This window comes from Phoenix dactylifera, chromosome 1 (genome assembly GCF_051530095.1).
Source record: "Phoenix dactylifera cultivar Ajwa chromosome 1, Ajwa_hap1_PhDact_Kaust_v1.1, whole genome shotgun sequence".
Classification (NCBI taxonomy): domain Eukaryota; kingdom Viridiplantae; phylum Streptophyta; class Magnoliopsida; order Arecales; family Arecaceae; genus Phoenix; species Phoenix dactylifera.
Window position 1 is genome coordinate 63,631,089 of NC_143190.1, and position 19,371 is coordinate 63,650,459.

The 19,371-nt window shown below is 47.2% G+C and overlaps 1 protein-coding gene across 1 annotated transcript; it reads left to right on the forward strand.

The window, feature by feature from the left end:
• Window positions 1-552: 552 nt before the first annotated feature.
• LOC103700484 (senescence-specific cysteine protease SAG39-like) lies at window positions 553-2,384 on the forward strand. The gene is made up of 2 exons (XM_008782423.5): window positions 553-1,251; window positions 1,360-2,384. The coding sequence occupies exons 1-2, from the start codon at window positions 621-623 to the stop codon at window positions 1,944-1,946; spliced, it is 1,218 nt and encodes a 405-aa protein (XP_008780645.4). The 5' UTR covers window positions 553-620; the 3' UTR covers window positions 1,947-2,384.
• Window positions 2,385-19,371: the final 16,987 nt, after the last annotated feature.

Sequence of the window (19,371 nt, forward strand, 5' to 3'; positions counted from 1 at the left end):
CGATAAATCCAAAAATAAAGCTGAAATAGATTAAAAAAACCAAGCTTTTTATTAATTGGACAAGAATTGTGTAAGATCACGTCATCTTCTTCTTCTTCTTTTTCTTGTTGGTTTAGCCAATCATCACTAGCTAGCCTAAGATATTTTTATCAGGAAAAAGAGTAAGGACGAGAAAGAAAAGCCAAATTATTGATCATGGTGGCCAGACGCATGAAGAGTCGTTCGCATGCAGCAAGATGCATTGTACAGGAATAAATTAAGATGCGACTGATAGCAACCCAGGCCGAAATTGGGTGCGCAATGCCAGTTTGGGTCCGTTATATTGTGGCCCACCAGGCGAGCGGTCTCTTCCGAAGCGCACGACACGTTTTCTAGAGAGTATCACGCGCTTCACACAACAATAGCCGTCAATGCTCGAACAAATCAGCCACCGCTCATCACGCTCTGCAAGACGTGTGATGCGAGTTAAGAGCACACGTAAAGTTTCAGGATTCTTCTGCTAAGCCAAACCTCCGTATAAACCCTAGCTCTCTGCCGGCAACCTCTCCAGTACTAAATAGGCACTCTGCTGCACCATTCCCGAAGTCTTTCCACACGTCGTTTTGCGGCATCGAAGCGTGATGAACGGCCCAAACTGCAGAATCCGGCAAACAATTAAACAAGAGTCCGTCCAAACGGGCCGCTCATCACTCTTTGCAAAACGTGCGATATCCGTCGGGATGCCGTCCGTCAGGCTCCAAACCTCCTTCCAGGCCAACAACCTCTATATAATCCCGGCTCGACACCTATTGTTTGCATCAAGCAAACATTACCACAAGACCATGGCTTCTACCACCCACCAATGCCTATGGCTTATACTTGCCTTGTTCTCCATGGGCTTTTCCCCAAGAGATGCGTCCCGCACCATCGGCGACAGTCTGATCGCCGCGAGGCACGAGCAATGGATGGTGCAGTATGGGCGTGTGTACAAGGATGCAGCAGAGAAGGAGCACCGCTTCCAGATCTTCAAAGCCAACGTCGATTACATTGAATCCACGAACCAAGCTGGGCATCGCAAATACAAGCTCAACATCAACCAATTTGCCGATCTCACCACCGAGGAGTTCAGGGCATCTCACACTGGATTTAAGCCCAAGCCGATGCGTGCCACAGGACAGAACTTCGGATATGCGAACGTAACCGACGTGCCTCCAAGCGTGGACTGGAGGAGTAAAGGAGCGGTAACTCCCGTCAAGGATCAAGGCCAATGTGGTACGATACGATGCACGTACGATTGTAGTTCTTTCGAAGAATGAATTGATGTACGTGCGTACTTAAGTGCTTCACTAACAAGTCATACTAATGAATAAAATAAAATAGGATGTTGCTGGGCATTTTCTGCCGTCGCGGCTACTGAAGGGATCGCTCAGATCAGCACTGGCAAATTGACCTCCTTATCAGAGCAACAACTTGTGGATTGCGACAAGAAGAATGGAGGATGCGATGGGGGCATAATGGATGATGCATTTAAGTTCATCATCAGCAATAAAGGCATAACGACGGAAGCTAATTATCCTTACATGGCGAAGGATGGAACCTGCGACACCAATAAAAGATCATCCGTTGCAGCCACCATCAGCGGCTACGAAGACGTGCCTAGGAACAGCGAGTCATCGCTCTTACAAGCAGTCGCAAAACAGCCCGTTTCCGTTGCCATCGAGGGCAGTGGGAAAGACTTCCAGTTTTACTCCGGCGGCGTTTTCATGGGTAATTGCGGAACTGATCTGGACCATGCTGTCACTGTCGTGGGCTATGGGACGGCAAATGATGGAACTAAATATTGGCTGCTCAAGAATTCATGGGGTACCACTTGGGGCGAAAACGGATATATGAGGTTGCTTCGGGACATCGACGACGCAGAAGGTCTCTGTGGCATTGCCATGCAACCTTCTTATCCAACCGCATGAATTGCAAAGGACGACATCTCATTAACGTACTACATGGTTACTTATAATCTTGGCCTGCAATGATTTTTCCAGCCTACTTTGCTTTGCATCAATGTCTGTCGTATTAGCCATCATATCTAGTGGCTGTTAATGTATTGAAAGTTCAAATACTATGCTTTGTTTTAATTGTTTGTTGTATCCGTATGCCATTTAGACATGGATGATGTGAGATACGGGTCTGAAGTCGGGCAGCCCCAGCCGACTTCAGCCCCATTCCTCTTTTGGAAGGGGCCAGGGGATTGCAATCGCGATCCCCTCCGGCTTCTCCGGGTGCAACGGGAGCGGAGGCACCGCGGACAATCCGCGGCAGCCCCACGGTCGTTTTGTGGCCGCTCCGCGTCCGCATGAGCAGCCGCTGATTTCGCCTCCGCCGCGATTTCCGCCATGGAGAGCCATTGAAATGGGATGATAAAACCCCCATTCCTCTTCCTGAGACCACCTTCGAGCCCTCCTCCCTCTCCTCCATCTCCTTCTCTTCCTCTCCCTTCTTCTTCTCCTCCCTCTCCTCTTGCTTCCCAAGTGGCCGGCGTGCCGCCCGACCAAGCACCACCACTGATTCCTATTTCCTTGATTTTCCCCTATTTCAAGATCTCATTTCGCCGTCAGAAAGCACCGTCGCTGCTGCCGCTTCACAGTCGGACTGAGTCACCTGCGGCTTAGATCCTCCGCCTCTGTCGACCGTCGGTAAGCTCCTTCTTTTTCTCTTTGTTCCGTTGCTAAACATCCTCGAGTTTTTTCCTTTATTTTGGCCACAAATTGAGACCATGCTCGGTTGATCATGCCCGTCGCCATAGCGACCGCCGGCCGCCACTGCGGTCGGCTGGCCGGTCGACCGGGCGACGGCCCCCAGCCGCCTAGGCCGGCCACCCAGGCCGACCACCCCGCCGATCCCCCTTCCTCTCCCGTTCTCCCATCTCCCCTGTCCATGGGGAGCTCGGTGAGGAAGAAGGCCCATGTGGGCCGAACTGGGCCAAGCTTGGGCCCGGATCACTGTGGGCCCAACTTGGGCCCAGTTGAAACCCGAACCCAAAATCCAAAATCCGAATCCGAAATTCGAACCCGAAAATCCGGAATCCGGAACCCAAAACCCAAACCTGTTTGGCCAATAAATGGAATTTTGCAGTTAAGCTCTTGACAATATATTATTTCACAAAAAGGTCTTCTGTAATTTATATTTGATCCTTATAAGAAAGATTTATAACATAAAGGTCCTCAAATATATTTGTTTGGTCCCTTTACTCAAGTTTTATTATAGAACAATACCCTATAATTAAGTATTAGTCCCTGCAATAAATTTGATTGCATAAATAACCCATTTAGAGGCCAACTTTGGGGGCGCTATTGGGTCGGATCTACGAGGGCCCATTAGGCCATATCCGATGTGGACCTTGTCGGGTCATGCCCATTATGGGCCAACGCTGGGCCCTGTTGGACCATGTTCAATAGTATTATTTTTAGTTTTACTTAGCTCCAAAATTAACAAAGAAATTAATTAAATTTAAACAGGTGAACCTGATCAGCCTACCTGAAGTAGGAGTTAAGCGAGAAGAGGTAAGTAACTTAATGCTTAAAAGTGCATTTTTTCTAAAATAATTATTAGCGGAATAAATTTTGAAATATGTTTTGTATTTAGTAAAATGGGTCTCGCATGTTAAATTTCATTTGAAAATTATGTTATATGCTCTGAAATTCGTAAACTATGATTGGGCAATTTATGAAATATGTTTCTATATATATGCATTCTCAGCATGGCTATGATATGTTCTGTTCTGTTCTGGCCCCGCCAATGGGGATTATATGTTGGACCTGTCGACTTGTAATCTATGAGGAACCGGTTTCGACACCGCGCCACCGATGATTAGAATAGTAGATTTGGACACCGGCTGCCATCAGTGGATAAATATAGTGGATTTGGCACTTTTGTGCAACACCGGCTGCCATCAGTGGGTAAATATAATGGATTTGGCACTTTTGTGCAACACCGGCTGCCATCGGTGGATAAAAATAGTAGATTTGGCACCTTGTGCAACCCATGCCACTGGGTTATGTAATGGCCGTAGCCTATTATGTTGAGATTCCAGTATCAGAGTTTTTGTAAAAATAAAAATAAGTTTTGAAAAGAGAAAACGATGTTATTTGTGATTTATTCTCAGTTATTATTTTGTTTTGATCTGATATGCTTTGACCCCACTCTGGGGTATTTTGTTGCTTACTGGGTTAATATAGCTCATTACCTTATTTTCTCTGTTTTCAGATCCAGAGACTTGATCGCACGGAATTGGGGAGTGCACTAGACTTTTCGATTATTCCTTCAATTATTAGCATTTTAGTTAGATTAGCTTGGACATTTGAATTATGTTGGCATATGCTATTTTGAAATTGTGTAAGACTGCAGAAAAATTTTGATCTATAAAAAAAAAATTCAAGAATTTGTATTTGTTTTGATATGATCAGCTGCCTTGCACACCTGTGCGGTTCGCCGTATGAGCGTGCGGTGTCTGCCGCGCTCCGGGCTCGGGGCGTGGCAGATGATATATCATGGATAGGGTCTACATAAACCTTATTGCTTCAAGATATTTTGCTTCTCTTCCTTTAACCTACATGCTGAGTTCGACTCGACATGATCGTCCCATAATATCTCTGAATTCCTCCTCCATGAGAAAAGATTTCCTCTCCTTCCTCCACATGAACTATACCAGAGAGAGAAAGAGAGAGATGTTGGAAATATTTCTTCTACAACGTTATAAATCTCTTTTATGGAATTTTACTTTTTTATCTGTAATATCTAATTAATTAATGACTTCCTGTACATATGGAATAAATAAATTCAGTTTTGATACTATCTGATTCGAGGCATGCTATGGAAGGCACTTACTGTAGAGTAGAAAGATAAAAACTAAATCTATTTAGAAAATCAAGTTATTTGAGAACCTAGGATAAGGATTTATATTGAAGTAGGTTTATGTTTAGTTAAATATCTATTATGGGATTAATTTTAGAATGAGTTTTCATATAGTATAAAATCTAAATTAGTATAAATGATTGGATCTAATCTTGAACTACCTTTTGGAGTTATGGAATCCTACACAATTTCATTTCATTTTATTTTATTTTTTGATAAAATAGGGGTGGGGGAAGGGAACCTCCCATACTTTAATTACATCAACTCCAATTTTTTGAGGATGCATCCCTAAAAAATCAGATCTAGAATCTTTTTTTGTTAAATAAGAGGTGATCCTGACACCTCTGCTTGCCAGCACCCTCCGGGTCGGTAAGCAGCCCCAAGCCACCATCCAAACAAACAAGGCTACTTAAGGGTGCACCCACATCCTCCATATCCATATGCCCTCAATCTGTCGTAGAGCCTCTCTGCCCATCGGCACCTGCAAATCCCTGTTACACACCCTCGCCCTTCCTATCGATGTCCACAGTCGCCTGTCTCTTCTCACCTCACCAAGGATCAGAATATCTAGGACCCTCTCAGCCAACTGCTCTCTGAGGGCGTCCCGGATCACTACCTCGTTCCATCAGCCCCTGCCCCGACTGAGCAAGTCACTGACTCTGCACCCGGCCAATTTTGTTGAGTCCACCATCGTCGGCATCCTACCCAGTGGCTGGTCAGTCACTTAAGCATCTCCGAGGACATCAATAGACCATCCATCCCCGATGGTCTATCTAATCGATGGCAGCATCACCGAAGAATGAGCACAAATCTCCTTCCAGATGAAGGAACTATGTCATCCCATCCGGAAGTCATCCATTGTCGAGCACACACCTTACTTGCCCCTCAGAAGGGCATACCACAGGTTGTCCGACTCCAGAATATGCCTGGTCGCATATCTCACTTGCAAAATCTCCCGCCTCACTACTAGGGAGTGCACCCCCAGACCACTTGACCTGACCGGCTAGCATATCACCTCCCACGCTACAAGGTGGATGCCTCTTCTTACTTAGTGTTGACATATTAGTGAACAAAGTCTGGAACTAGGCTATTTGATACAAATTTTATATGCCATAAATATAGTACTGGCAATTGTGGGGTCCATTTGTGTTAGTGCTCCTCGGCCTTGCACTAGTATCTTTGCTTTATAAATGCTTTAGAGATAGCCCAATCCCATAGGTTGTGGCCCATAACCATACTCATATAGATAAGTCCTTCAAGGATGTCTACAATGGATATATGTTGACAGACTTTTAAGCCATTTTTCCAGTATTATTAAGTGCAATCATCCCAGCTTCCATAGAGGATCTTGAGATACTAGATTGCTTAGCAGATTTCCGAGTTATAGTGTCTCCACCGAGTGTAAACACATATCCAGTTGACTTTAAATATTCAAATCGACAATTCAATTGGCATCACTATATCCTTCTAATACAGCGAGATAACCATATTGTCACTATCGTGGGCTATGGGGCAACAATTGATCGAACTAAATATAGGCTTGGGGGGGAAATAGATATATGCATGGTGGTGCTCCAAGACATTGATGATGTAGGTCATTGTGGCATTGGTATGCAAGCTTCTTACCTAGTCACATGCATACATATTTGCATACAAATACATACATACATACATATACACATAAATACACACATACATACATACAAGCATACACACATGCATACACATACATGCATATATATGTATATATGTGTGTGTGTGTATGTACGTATGTGTATATATATGTATGTAAGTACGTACGTATGTATGTATGTATGTATGTATGTATATCGAAGGTTCTAATGGATGATGCCGTCTAATTTATTAGTGATAATAGGGGTTTAACAACTAGGGGTAACTATCTTTGCTAGGCACCAGATGACACTTGCAAGTTGCAACACCAACAAGGCATCCACTAGCCAGCTGGCCAGTCTCAGTTGTTATCAATGCTGGCGACTTAGGCCCTATTTGGAGGAGCTTTTGTAGGGCTAAAAAGCACTTTCTGGCCCTCCAAAAGTACTTTTGGATAAAAAAGAGTGTTTGATAAAAATTTCGAAAAACTATTTTAGATTTTTTAGAAAGCTAAAAAAAGCTTTTTGGAAGAAGCTCAATTTGGAGCTTTCCGAAAATACTGTTTTCAGCTTTGTCGGAAAGCTATTTTTTTGACCAAAATACTCCTATTTAAAAGTTCCTTTTTCCTTCCAAAACCCTCCATCCTACCGCCTCTTCCTCTCTCACCCTTCCCTCTCTCTCTCCTTCTTCTTGTCAACACCGCCGGCTGTTTCTTTTTTTTTTTGGTGAACCCATGGTTGCCCACGGTGGCAGCCACCACGTCGGCCACCACCTGTGGCCGGCGGCCCCTTCGTAGGTTATCGCGATACCACCCGTGGCACATGGCCGGCCCATGGAGTGGTCGGGCTTGGCTCTGGGGTGGCCGGGCCTCCGTCAGCCGCGAGACCACGGCGTCCCAGCCGCGGGACCAAAGAGGCGAGCCGCAGCGAAGCCCCCAATGGCGGCCAGCCGTGAGGTGTTCTTTTAGGCGGCGGCGGCCGCCCGCGGCGACGTGCGCCAGTGGTGGAGCTATGGGGCGGCGATGTCCGCCCGCGGTGGTGGCGGGCTGTTGGCAGCGACTCGCACCGGAACCCACTCACACCGGTACAACCACCAACGTCGGACAAGCAAAGAGAGAAGCAAACGGATAAGCACTCTCTCGCTCCCTCGACACCGGACTCAAGGATCACCGCTTCGCTTTCGCTACGAAGGGCAAAAGATTACCCCGTGGTATCAATAGGGTAAAACACTTGAGCACCGCAGCGGATTATCAAACCAAAGGAAGAAGAAATAGAAAGAAAATAGCAAAGCAAACACAAAGATGTAACGAGGTTCGGCTACAAGTAGCCTACGTCCTCCACCGCTCCAAATCTCAATTAGGATGAACAGATTACAGAGATAGCACACACCCGAACGATCACACGCGATCGCTCTACAAGAGATTCACACAGAATTCCCTTTGCACAAGAAGTAGGATCCCAATCCTCTTCTTCTCTAGAACCCTAGCCGCACAAAACAAGAGTCTCTCTCAAAATTATCCCTTGAATATCTCTACTCCTAGGGCTCTCATGAGTCCTATATATAGTCTCAAGACCTTCAGATGATCATAGCCGTCGAAACGCCACCAAAAACACCAAAAAAAAATCGTCCGTACGATTTTTCGCGAGCCCGAGTCGACTCGGCTGTGGTTCGAGTCGACTCTGGCACGTCTGGACAAAACTGGCACGATCTAGAGTCGACTCGACTGTAGCTCGAGTTGACTCGACGATGCTTCGAGTCGACTCGACTGTATCTCGAGTCGACTCTGACAGTCGAGACAGAAACATGGTTTTCTCGGTCTTCTGGCCTTTCTCCTCCCGGGTCGACTCGATTGTTCCCGAGTCGACTCGACTGTTCCCGAGTCGACTCGACTGTAGCTCGAGTCGACTCCGACAGTCCGCCAGACAGAATTATGCAGAATTGATTCTCCTTCAATTCTCTTCATCACCAATGGTCTCCACATACCCCAACAATCTCCCACTTGGAGACCTTGGGTATATCCTCTTGTTACTTGGCTCTCCTCTGTGCTCCCACTGAAACTGAATCATCCTAGTGAGATAGGTACGATGCCTCCTCAACGTCTTCAAGCATGAAGACCAGCAGAAGCTGAACAACTCCTCAGCTTCTCCACCGTGACGACCTTCGCCAACATATCTGCAGGATTCTGACTTGTATGAATCTTCTCCAACTTGACGAGTCCCTGCTCGAGCAATGACCTCACAAAGTGGTACCGTATGTCAATATGCTTCGTCCTTGAATGGAAAGCTGAATTCTTTGCCAGATGAATTGCACTTTGACTATCTGAATATAACATGCAATCCTTCTGCTCCTTCCTAAGCTCCTTCATCAAGCCCTGAAGCCATATTAGTTCCTTGCACGCCTCTGTGGCTGCCACATACTCCGCCTCCGTAGTCGACAATGCAACAACTGGTTGCAACCTGGAAATCCAACTGACGGCTCCACTGCCCAGGGTGAACAAGTACCCTGTCGTGCTCCTCCTGCCGTCCAAGTCCCCTGCCATTTCTGAGTCCACAAAGCCCTGTAACCGGATCTCAGAACCTCCATAGCACATTGATATGTGCTCCGTGCCTCTCAGATACCTCAGTATCCATTTGACCGCACGCCAATGCTCCAAGCCTGGGCAGCTCATAAAGCAACTCACAACTCCCACTGCTTGAGCAATGTCAGGTCTCGTACAGACCATAGCGTACATCAAGCTCCCCACCGCCGATGCATACGGGATTTTTGACATATTGAGCTCCTCCACCCGCGTCTTCGGACTTTGTCCTTTTGAAAGCTTTAAGTGGGCACCTAGTGGTGTGCCAACAGGTTTGGCACCCTCCATGCAGAATCTCTTGAGTACTCGGCTGATGTACTCCGCCTGAGATAGTCTAAGGATATGTTTAGACCTATCTCTGCTGATCCGCATCCCAAGGATCTGTTTCGCTGCTCCTAGATCCTTCATTGCAAATTTTCTTGACAGCTTCAGCTTCAATTTTGCAATCTCATGCATGCTAGCTCCTGCAACTAACATGTCATCAACATATAATAGCAAGATAATATAAGATGTACCGAAGTCCCGGAAGTAGCAACAGTGATCCTCCTGACATCTCCTGTATCCTATCTCAAGCATGTAACTATCGAACTTGAGATACCATTGCCTGGGCGCCTGTTTCAAACCATAGAGGCTTTTCTTCAATTTGCAAACCAAGTCACCCATGCCAGCTGCAATGTATCCCTCGGGCTGCTGCATATATATCTCCTCATCGAGATCTCCGTGAAGAAAAGCTGTCTTCACATCAAGCTGCTCTAAGTGAAGATTCTCTACTGCCACCATGCTCAGCACCGCCCGAATAGAACTCATCTTGACTACAGGAGAAAAGATCTCCGTGAAGTCGATACCTGCTCTCTGCTGAAATCCTTTTACAACCAGCCTGGCCTTGTACCGTTTCTTCCCATTCTGCTCTTCCTTCAGCCTGTAAACCCATTTGTTTGACAGTGCTTTCTTCCCCTTGGGCAGATCCACCAAATCCCACGTTTGATTCTGCTCCAATGACTCCATCTCATCATCCATGGCCAACTCCCACTCCTTCCTTGTTGGGGTATGTGGAGACCTTTGGTGATGAAGAGAATTGAAGGAAAATCAATTCTGCATAGTTTTCTGTCTGGCGGACTGTCGGAGTCGACTCGAGCTTCAGTCGAGTCGACTCGGAAACAGTCGAGTCGACTCGAGGTCTGTCGAGTCGACCCGAGAGGAGAAAGCTGCAAAAACCATGTTTCTGTCTGGACTGTCAGAGTCGACTCGAACTACAGTCGAGTCGACTCGGAGCATCGTCGAGTCGACTCGAGATACAGTGGAGTCGACTCGAGATCGTGCCAGTTAAACTGAAAGTTGTTCAGACGTGCCAGAGTCGACTCGGACTTCAGCCGAGTCGACTCGGGCTCGCGAAAAATCGTACGGACGATTTTCTTTTGGTGTTTTTGGTGGCGTTTCGACGGCTATGATCATCTGAAGGTCTTGAGACTATATATAGGACTCATTAGAGCCCTAGGGTAGGGTGATTGGCCGTATATTTGAGAGAGACTCTTGTTTGTGAGGCTAGGGTTCTAGAGAAGAAGAGGATTGGGATCCTACTTCTTGTGCAAAGGAAATTCTGTGTGAATCTCTTGTAGATCGATCGCTTGTGATCGTTCGGGTGTGTGCTATCTCTGTAATCAGTTCATCCTTATTGAGATTTGGAGCGGTGGAGGACGTAGGCTATTTGTAGCCAAACCTCGTTACATTTTTGTGTTTGCTTTGCTATTTTCTTCCTTCTTCTTCCTTTGATCTTTGATAATCCGTTGCGGTGCTCAAGTGTTTTACCCTACTGATACCACGGGGTAATCTTTTGCCCTTCGTAGGCGGAGCGAAGAGGTGATCCTTGAGTCCGAAGTCGAGGGAGCAAGAGAGTGCTTATCCGTTTGTATCTCTCTTGCTTGTCCGACGTCGGTGGCGGCGCTGGTGTGAGTGGGTTCCGGTGCGGGGCGCTGACAACAATTGGTATCAGAGCTATTGGTTATTCTGCAATGGCGGATGAAGGGAAGTTGCGAATTGAGAAGTTCAATGGCACGAACTTCGGGTTTTGGAAGATGCAAATAGAAGATTACCTTTATCAGAAGGATCTCTATTTACCTCTTGGAGGTAGAGCAAAGAAACCAGAGAAGATGTCCGATGAAGACTGGGAGGTCCTCGATCGGAAGACGCTCGGCACCATCAGATTGTCACTTGCATCCCAAGTGGCATTCAACATCAAAAACGAAAAGACGACGATGGAGTTGATGGCAACATTGTCGCGGATGTACGAGAAACCCTCAGCATCAAACAAGGTATTTCTCATGAAGAGGTTGTTTAATCTTCGTATGAAAAATGGCGGCAGCGTAGCAGAATACCTCAACGAGTTCAATGGACTCCCGGCCCAGTTGGAGTCAGTGGAGATTAGTTTTGACGATGAGATTCGGGCATTGCTAATCCTCTCCGGATTGCCTGATAACTGGGAGGGCCTGGTGATGGCGGTGAGCAACTCTTCGGCAACGGGGAAGTTGATTTTTGATGATGTTGTGGGAGTGCTTCTGAGTGAAGAAGCAAGAAGGAAATCTTCTGGAGCTACGGAGTCGTCTGGAAGTGCACTAAACACCTCTGACCGGGGAAGACAAAAGAAGGACGGTCGATTTCGAAGCGACTCGAAGTCGAGATCCAGCAGGTCTCGAGCACCTCAGAACAAGGGAGCGAAGTGCTGGAACTGCGGGAAGACGGGGCACTTTAGGAGGGATTGCAAATCTCCTAAAGGGAAGCAAGGCGACCACACCGAAGGAGTCAGCAAGGATCTGGCAAATCTTGCTGAAGACGGTGATATGGATGCCCTCGTTCTATCTTTGTCTACCTGTGACGAGTCTTGGGTGATAGACTCGGGCGCGTCTTTCCATGCTACATCCCAACGGAAGCTTCTTGGAGGATATGAGAAGGGAGACTTTGGCAAAGTCTACCTAGAGGATGGAGAGCCTTGCACCATACAAGGAAGGGGAAGCGCGGAAGTGAAGTTGGTTTCTGGATCTTCACTTGAGCTTGAGGACATACGGCACGTACCTCAACTGCAGAGGAATCTGATTTCTGTTGGACAGTTGGCGAGCCAGGGGTACAAGGCTACTTTCACAGCTGATCAGTGGAAGATATCCAGAGGTTCGTTGACGGTGGCTAGTGGCAAGAAGGTTGGGACACTTTATGTCACCAACGGCACGGAGAACTCTATTGGAGTTGTTGCAGCAGATGTGGACACCAAGTTATGGCATTGTAGACTTGGGCACATGAGTTATCAGGGACTAGAGGTGATGCACCAGTTGGGAAAGCTGCAGGGTCTCAGGAGTGTTGAGATGGACTTCTGTGAGGATTGTGTTCTCGAAAAGCAGAAGCGTGTTTCATTCAACAAAGAAGGTAAACCTCGGAAGCAAGAAAAGTTAGATCTCGTGCACACGGACGTGTGGGGGCCTGCACCAGTTTCTTCCATTGGTGGATCTCAGTACTATGTTACTTTTATTGATGATGCTACCAGGAAGCTTTGGGTGTTCTTCTTGAAGCACAAGTCAGAGGTATTTGGGGTCTTCAGGAGATGGCAGGCGATGGTAGAACTCGAGACAGGAAAGAAGTTGAAATGCCTGAGATCGGACAACGGTGGTGAGTATTGTAGCAGGGAGTTTGAGGACTACTGTGCAGATGCTGGGATCGTCAGGCAAAGGACAGTTCCAAGAACACCACAACAAAATGGAGTTGCTGAAAGGATGAACAGAACAATTAATGAGCGTGCCAGGAGTATGAGGATACATGCTGGATTGCCACAGCAGTTTTGGGCGGAAGCAGTTAACACTGCTGCCTACTTGATCAACAGAGGGCCATCAAAGAAACTTGAATTTGGGATTCCTGAGGAAGCATGGACAGCGAAGAAGATTGATTTGGCGCACTTACGAGTATTCGGTTGTACCATTTATGTCCATGTTGATTCCAGTCAAAGAAGCAAACTAGACGCCAAATCAAAGAAGTGTATTTTCGTTGGATACGGAGGTCAACAGTTTGGGTACCGGCTTTGGGATCCCGAACACAAGAAGATCATTCGTAGTAATGATGTGGTATTCAATGAGAAAATGCAGCAGAGCACTGAATCAGAAACAAAACCTGTTGAGCCGTGTTTTGTGGATCCTGAAGAGGAGTCTACAAATTCTGGTCAGAAGACTCAGTCAGAGCAAGAACCTGAAGCATTGGCACCCCCTCCACAACTAAGAAGGTCCACTCGTAGTACTCATGGGAAGCCTCCTCAAAGGTATGATGGGACTCTTAGTTATTTGCTGCTCACAGATAATGGCGAACCTGAATGCTTCACGGAGGCATTGGAGGTTGATACCAGGAAGGAGTGGGAGTTGGCCATGGATGATGAGATGAAGTCATTGGAGCAGAATCAAACGTGGGATTTGGTGGATCTGCCCAAGGGGAAGAAAGCACTGTCAAACAAATGGGTTTACAGGCTGAAGGAAGAGCAAGGCGGGAAGAAGCGATACATGGCCAGGCTGGTTGTAAAAGGATTTCAGCAGAGAGCAGGTATCGACTTCACAGAGATCTTTTCTCCTGTAGTCAAGATGAGTACTATTCGAGCGGTGCTGAGCATGGTGGCAGTAGAGGATCTTCACTTAGAGCAGCTTGATGTGAAGACGGCCTTTCTCCACGGAGATCTCGATGAGGAGATATATATGCAGCAGCCGGAGGGATACATTGTAGCTGGCACGGGTGACTTAGTCTGCAAACTAAAGAAAAGCCTCTATGGTTTGAAACAGGCACCCAGACAATGGTATCTCAAGTTCGATAGTTACATGCTTGAGATAGGATACAGGAGATGTCAGGAGGATCACTGTTGCTACTTCCGGGACTTCGGTACATCTTACATTATCTTGCTATTGTATGTTGATGACATGTTAGTTGCAGGAGCTAGCATGCATGAGATTGCAAAATTGAAGCTGAAGCTGTCAAGAAAATTTGCAATGAAGGATCTAGGAGCAGCAAAACAGATCCTTGGGATGCGGATCAGTAGAGATAGGTCTAAACATATCCTCAGACTATCTCAGGCGGAGTACATCAGCCGAGTACTCAGGAGATTCTGCATGGAGGGTGCCAAACCTGTTGGCACACCGCTGGGTGCCCATTTTAAGCTCTCAAAAGGGCAAAGTCCGAAGACGCGGGTGGAGGAGCTCAATATGTCAAAAATCCCGTATGCATCGGCAGTGGGGAGCTTGATGTACGCTATGGTGTGTACGAGACCAGACATTGCTCAAGCAGTGGGAGTTGTGAGTCGCTTCATGAGCTGCCCAGGCTTGGAGCATTGGCGCGCAGTCAAATGGATACTGAGGTATCTGAAAGGCACTGAGCACATGTCATTGTGCTATGGAGGTTCTGAGATCTGGTTACAGGGCTATGTGGACTCAGACATGGCAGGGGACTTGGACGGCAGGAGAAGCATGACAGGGTACTTGTTCACCTTGGGCAGTGGAGCCGTCAGTTGGATTTCCAGGTTGCAACCAGTTGTTGCATTGTCGACTACAGAGGCGGAGTATGTGGCAGCCACAGAGGCGTGCAAGGAACTAATATGGCTTCAAGGCTTGATGAAGGAGCTTGGGAAGGAACAGAAGGATTGCATGTTATATTCAGATAGTCAAAGTGCAATTCATCTGGCAAAGAATTCAGCTTTCCATTCAAGGACGAAGCATATTGACATACGGTACCACTTCGTGAGGTCATTGCTCGAGCAGGGACTCGTCAAGTTGGAGAAGATTCATACAAGTCAGAATCCTGCAGATATGTTGACGAAGGTCGTCACGGTGGAGAAGCTGAGGAGTTGTTCAGCTTCTGCTGGTCTTCATGCTTGAAGACGTTGAGGAGGCATCGTACCTATTTCACTAGGATGATTTAGTTTCAGTGGGAGCACAGAGGAGAGCCAAGTAACAAGAGGATATACCCAAGGTCTCCAAGTGGGAGATTGTTGGGGTATGTGGAGACTTTTGGTGATGAAGAGAATTGAAGGAAAATCAATTCTGCATAGTTTTCTGTCTGGCGGACTGTCGGAGTCGACTCGAGCTTCAGTCGAGTCGACTCGGGAACAGTCGAGTCGACTCGAGGTCTGTCGATTCGACCCGAGAGGAGAAAGCCGCAAAAACCATGTTTCTGTCTGGACTGTCAGAGTCGACTCGAACTACAGTCGAGTCGACTCGGAGCATCGTCGAGTCGACTCGAGATACAGTGGAGTCGACTCGAGATCGTGCCAGTTAAACTGGAAGTTGTTCAGACGTGCCAGAGTCGACTCGGACTTCAGCCGAGTCGACTCGGACTCGCGAAAAATCGTACGGACGATTTTCTTTTGGTGTTTTTGGTGGCGTTTCGACGGCTATGATCATCTGAAGGTCTTGAGACTATATATAGGACTCATGAGAGCCCTAGGGTAGGGTGATTGGCCGTATATTTGAGAGAGACTCTTGTTTGTGAGGCTAGGGTTCTAGAGAAGAAGAGGATTGGGATCCTACTTCTTGTGCAAAGGGAATTCTGTGTGAATCTCTTGTAGATCGATCGCTTGTGATCGTTCGGGTGTGTGCTATCTCTGTAATCAGTTCATCCTTATTGAGATTTGGAGCGGTGGAGGACGTAGGCTATTTGTAGCCGAACCTCGTTACATTTTTGTGTTTGCTTTGCTATTTCTTCCTTCTTCTTCCTTTGATCTTTGATAATCCGTTGCGGTGCTCAAGTGTTTTACCCTACTGATACCACGGGGTAATCTTTTGCCCTTCGTAGGCGGAGCGAAGAGGTGATCCTTGAGTCCGGAGTCGAGGGAGCGAGAGAGTGCTTATCCGTTTGTATCTCTCTTGCTTGTCCGACGTCGGTGGCGGCGCTGGTGTGAGTGGGTTCCGGTGCGGGGCGCTGACAACATTCCTGGTATCAACCTCCAATACCTCCGTGAAGCATTCAGGTTCGCCATTATCTGTAAGCAGCAAATAACTAAGAGTCCCATCATACCTTTGAGGAGGCTTCCCATGAGTACTACGAGTGGACCTTCTTAGTTGTGGAGAGGGTGCCAATACTTCAGGTTCTTGCTCTGACTGAGTCTTCTGACCAGAATTTGTAGACTCCTCTTCAGGATCTACAAAACACGGCTCAACAGGTTTTGTTTCTGATTCAGTGCTCTGCTGCATTTTCTCATTAAATACCACATCATTACTACGAATGATCTTTCTGTGTTCGGGATCCCAAAAATGATACCCAAACTGTTGACCTCCGTATGCAACGAAAATGCACTTCTTTGATTTGGCGTCTAATTTGCTTCTTTGATTGGAATCAACATGGACATAACTGGTACAACCGAATACTCGTAAGTGCGCCAAATCAATCTTCTTTACTGTCCATGCTTCCTCAGGAATTCCAAATTCAAGTTTCTTTGATGGCCCTCTGTTGATCAAGTAGGCAGCAGTGTTAACTGCTTCTGCCCAAAACTGCTGTGGCAATCCAGCATGTATCCTCATACTCCTGGCACGCTCATTAATTGTTCTGTTCATCCTTTCAGCAACTCCATTTTGTTGTGGTGTCCCTGGAACTGTCCTCTGCCTGACGATCCCAGCTTCTGCACAGTAGTCCTCAAACTCTCTGCTACAATACTCACCACCGTTGTCTGATCTCAGGCATTTTAACCACCTTCCTGTCTCGAGTTCTACCATTGCCTGCCATCTCCTGAAGACCCCAAATACCTCTGACTTGTACTTCAAGAAGAACACCCAAAGCTTCCTGGTAGCATCATCAATAAAAGTAACATAGTACTGAGATCCACCAATGGAAGAAACCGGTGCAGGCCCCCACACATCTGTGTGCACGAGATCTAGCTTTTCTTGCTTCCGAGGTTTACCTTCTTTGTTGAATGAAACACGCTTCTGCTTTCCGAGAATACAATCCTCACAGAAGTCCATCTCAACACTCCTGAGACCCTGCAGCTTTCCCAACTGGTGCATCACCTCCAGTCCCTGATAACTCATGTGCCCAAGTCTGCAATGCCATAACTTGGCGTCCACATCTGCCGCAGCAACTCCAATAGAGTTCTCCGTGCCGTTGGCGATATAAAGTGTCCCAACCTTCTTGCCACTAGCCACCATCAACGAACCCCTGGATATCTTCCACTGATCAGCTGTAAAAATAGTCTTGTACCCCTGGCTCGCCAACTGTCCAACAGAAATCAGATTCCTCTGCAGTTGAGGCACGTGCCGTACGTCCTCAAGCTCAAGTGAAGATCCAGAAATCAACTTCACTTCCGCGCTTCCCCTTCCTTGTATGGTGCAAGGCTCTCCATCCCCTAAGTAGACTTTGCCGAAGTCTCCCTTCTCATATCCTCCAAGAAGCTTCCGTTGGGATGTAGCATGGAAAGACGCGCCTGAGTCTATCACCCAAGACTCGTCACCGGTAGATAAAGATAGAACGAGGGCATCCATGTCACCGTTTTCAGCAAGATTTGCCAGATCCTTGCTGACTCCTTCGGTGTGGTTGCCTTGCTTCCCTTTAGGAGATTTGCAGTCCCTCCTAAAGTGCCCCATCTTCCCGCAGTTCCAGCACTTCGCTCCCTTGTTCTGAGGTGCTCGAGACCTGCTGGATCTCGACTTCGAGTTGCTTCGAAATGGACCGTCCTTCTTTTGTCTTCCCCGGTTAGAGATGTTTAGTGCACTTCCAGACGACTCCGTAGCTCCAGAAGATTTCCTTCTTGCTTCTTCACTCAGAAGCACTCCCACAACGTCATCAAAGATCAACTTCCCCGTCGCCGAAGAGTTGCTCACCGCCATCACCAGGCCCTCCCAGCTATCAGGCAGTCCGGAGAGGATTAGCAATGCCCGAATCTCATCGTCAAAACTAATCTCCACTGACTCCAACTGGGCCGTGAGTCCGTTGAACTCGTTGAAGTATTCTGCTACGCTGCCGCCATTTTTCATACGAAGATTAAACAACCTCTTCATGAGAAATACCTTGTTTGATGCTGAGGGTTTCTCGTACATCCGCGACAATGTTGCCATCAACTCCATCGTCGTCTTCTCGTTTTTGATGTTGAATGCCACTTGGGATGCAAGTGACAATCTAATGGTGCCGAGCGTCTTCCGATCGAGGACCTCCCAGTCTTCATCGGACATCTTCTCTGGTTTCTTCGCTCTACCTCCAAGAGGTAAATAGAGATCCTTCTGGTAAAGATAATCCTCTATTTGCATCTTCCAAAATCCGAAGTTCGTGCCATTGAACTTCTCAATTCGCAACTTCCCTTCATCCGCCATTGCAGAATACCAATAGCTCTGATACCACTTGTTGGCAGCGACCCGCACCGGAACCCACTCACACCGGTACAACCACCAACGTCGGACAAGCAAAGAGAGAAGCAAACGGATAAGCACTCTCTCGCTCCCTCGACACTGGACTCAAGGATCACCGCTTCGCTTCCGCTACGAAGGGCAAAAGATTCCCCCGTGGTATCAATAGGGTAAAACACTTGAGCACCGCAGCGGATTATCAAACCAAAGGAAGAAAAAATAGGAAGAAAATAGCAAAGCAAATACAAAGATGTAACGAGGTTCGGCTACAAGTAGCCTACGTCCTCCACCGCTCCAAATCTCAATTAGGATGAACAGATTACAGAGATAGCACACACCCGAACGATCACACGCGATCGCTCTACAAGAGATTTACAAAGAATTCCCTTTGCACAAGAAGTAGGATCCCAATCCTCTTCTTCTCTAGAACCCTAGCCGCACAAAACAAGAGTCTCTCTCAAAATTATCCCTTGAATATCTCTACTCCTAGGGCTCTCATGAGTCCTATATATAGTCTCAAGACCTTCAGATGATCATAGCCGTCGAAACGCCACCAAAAACACCAAAAGAAAATCGTCCGTACGATTTTTCGCGAGCCCGAGTCGACTCGGCTGTGGTTCGAGTCGACTCTGGCACGTCTGGACAAAACTGGCACGATCTAGAGTCGACTCGACTGTAGCTCGAGTCGACTCGACTGTATCTCGAATCGACTCTGACAGTCGAGACAGAAACATGGTTTTCTCGGTCTTCTGGCCTTTCTCCTCCCGGGTCGACTCGACTGTTCCCGAGTCGACTCGACTGTTCCCGAGTCGACTCCGACAGTCCGCCAGACAGAATTATGCAGAATTGATTCTCCTTCAATTCTCTTCATCACCAATGGTCTCCACATATCCCAACACGGGCGAGCTGCCTCGGCTTCCTTCTGCCGCGGCAGGAGAAGAAGAAAAGAGAGGAAGGAAG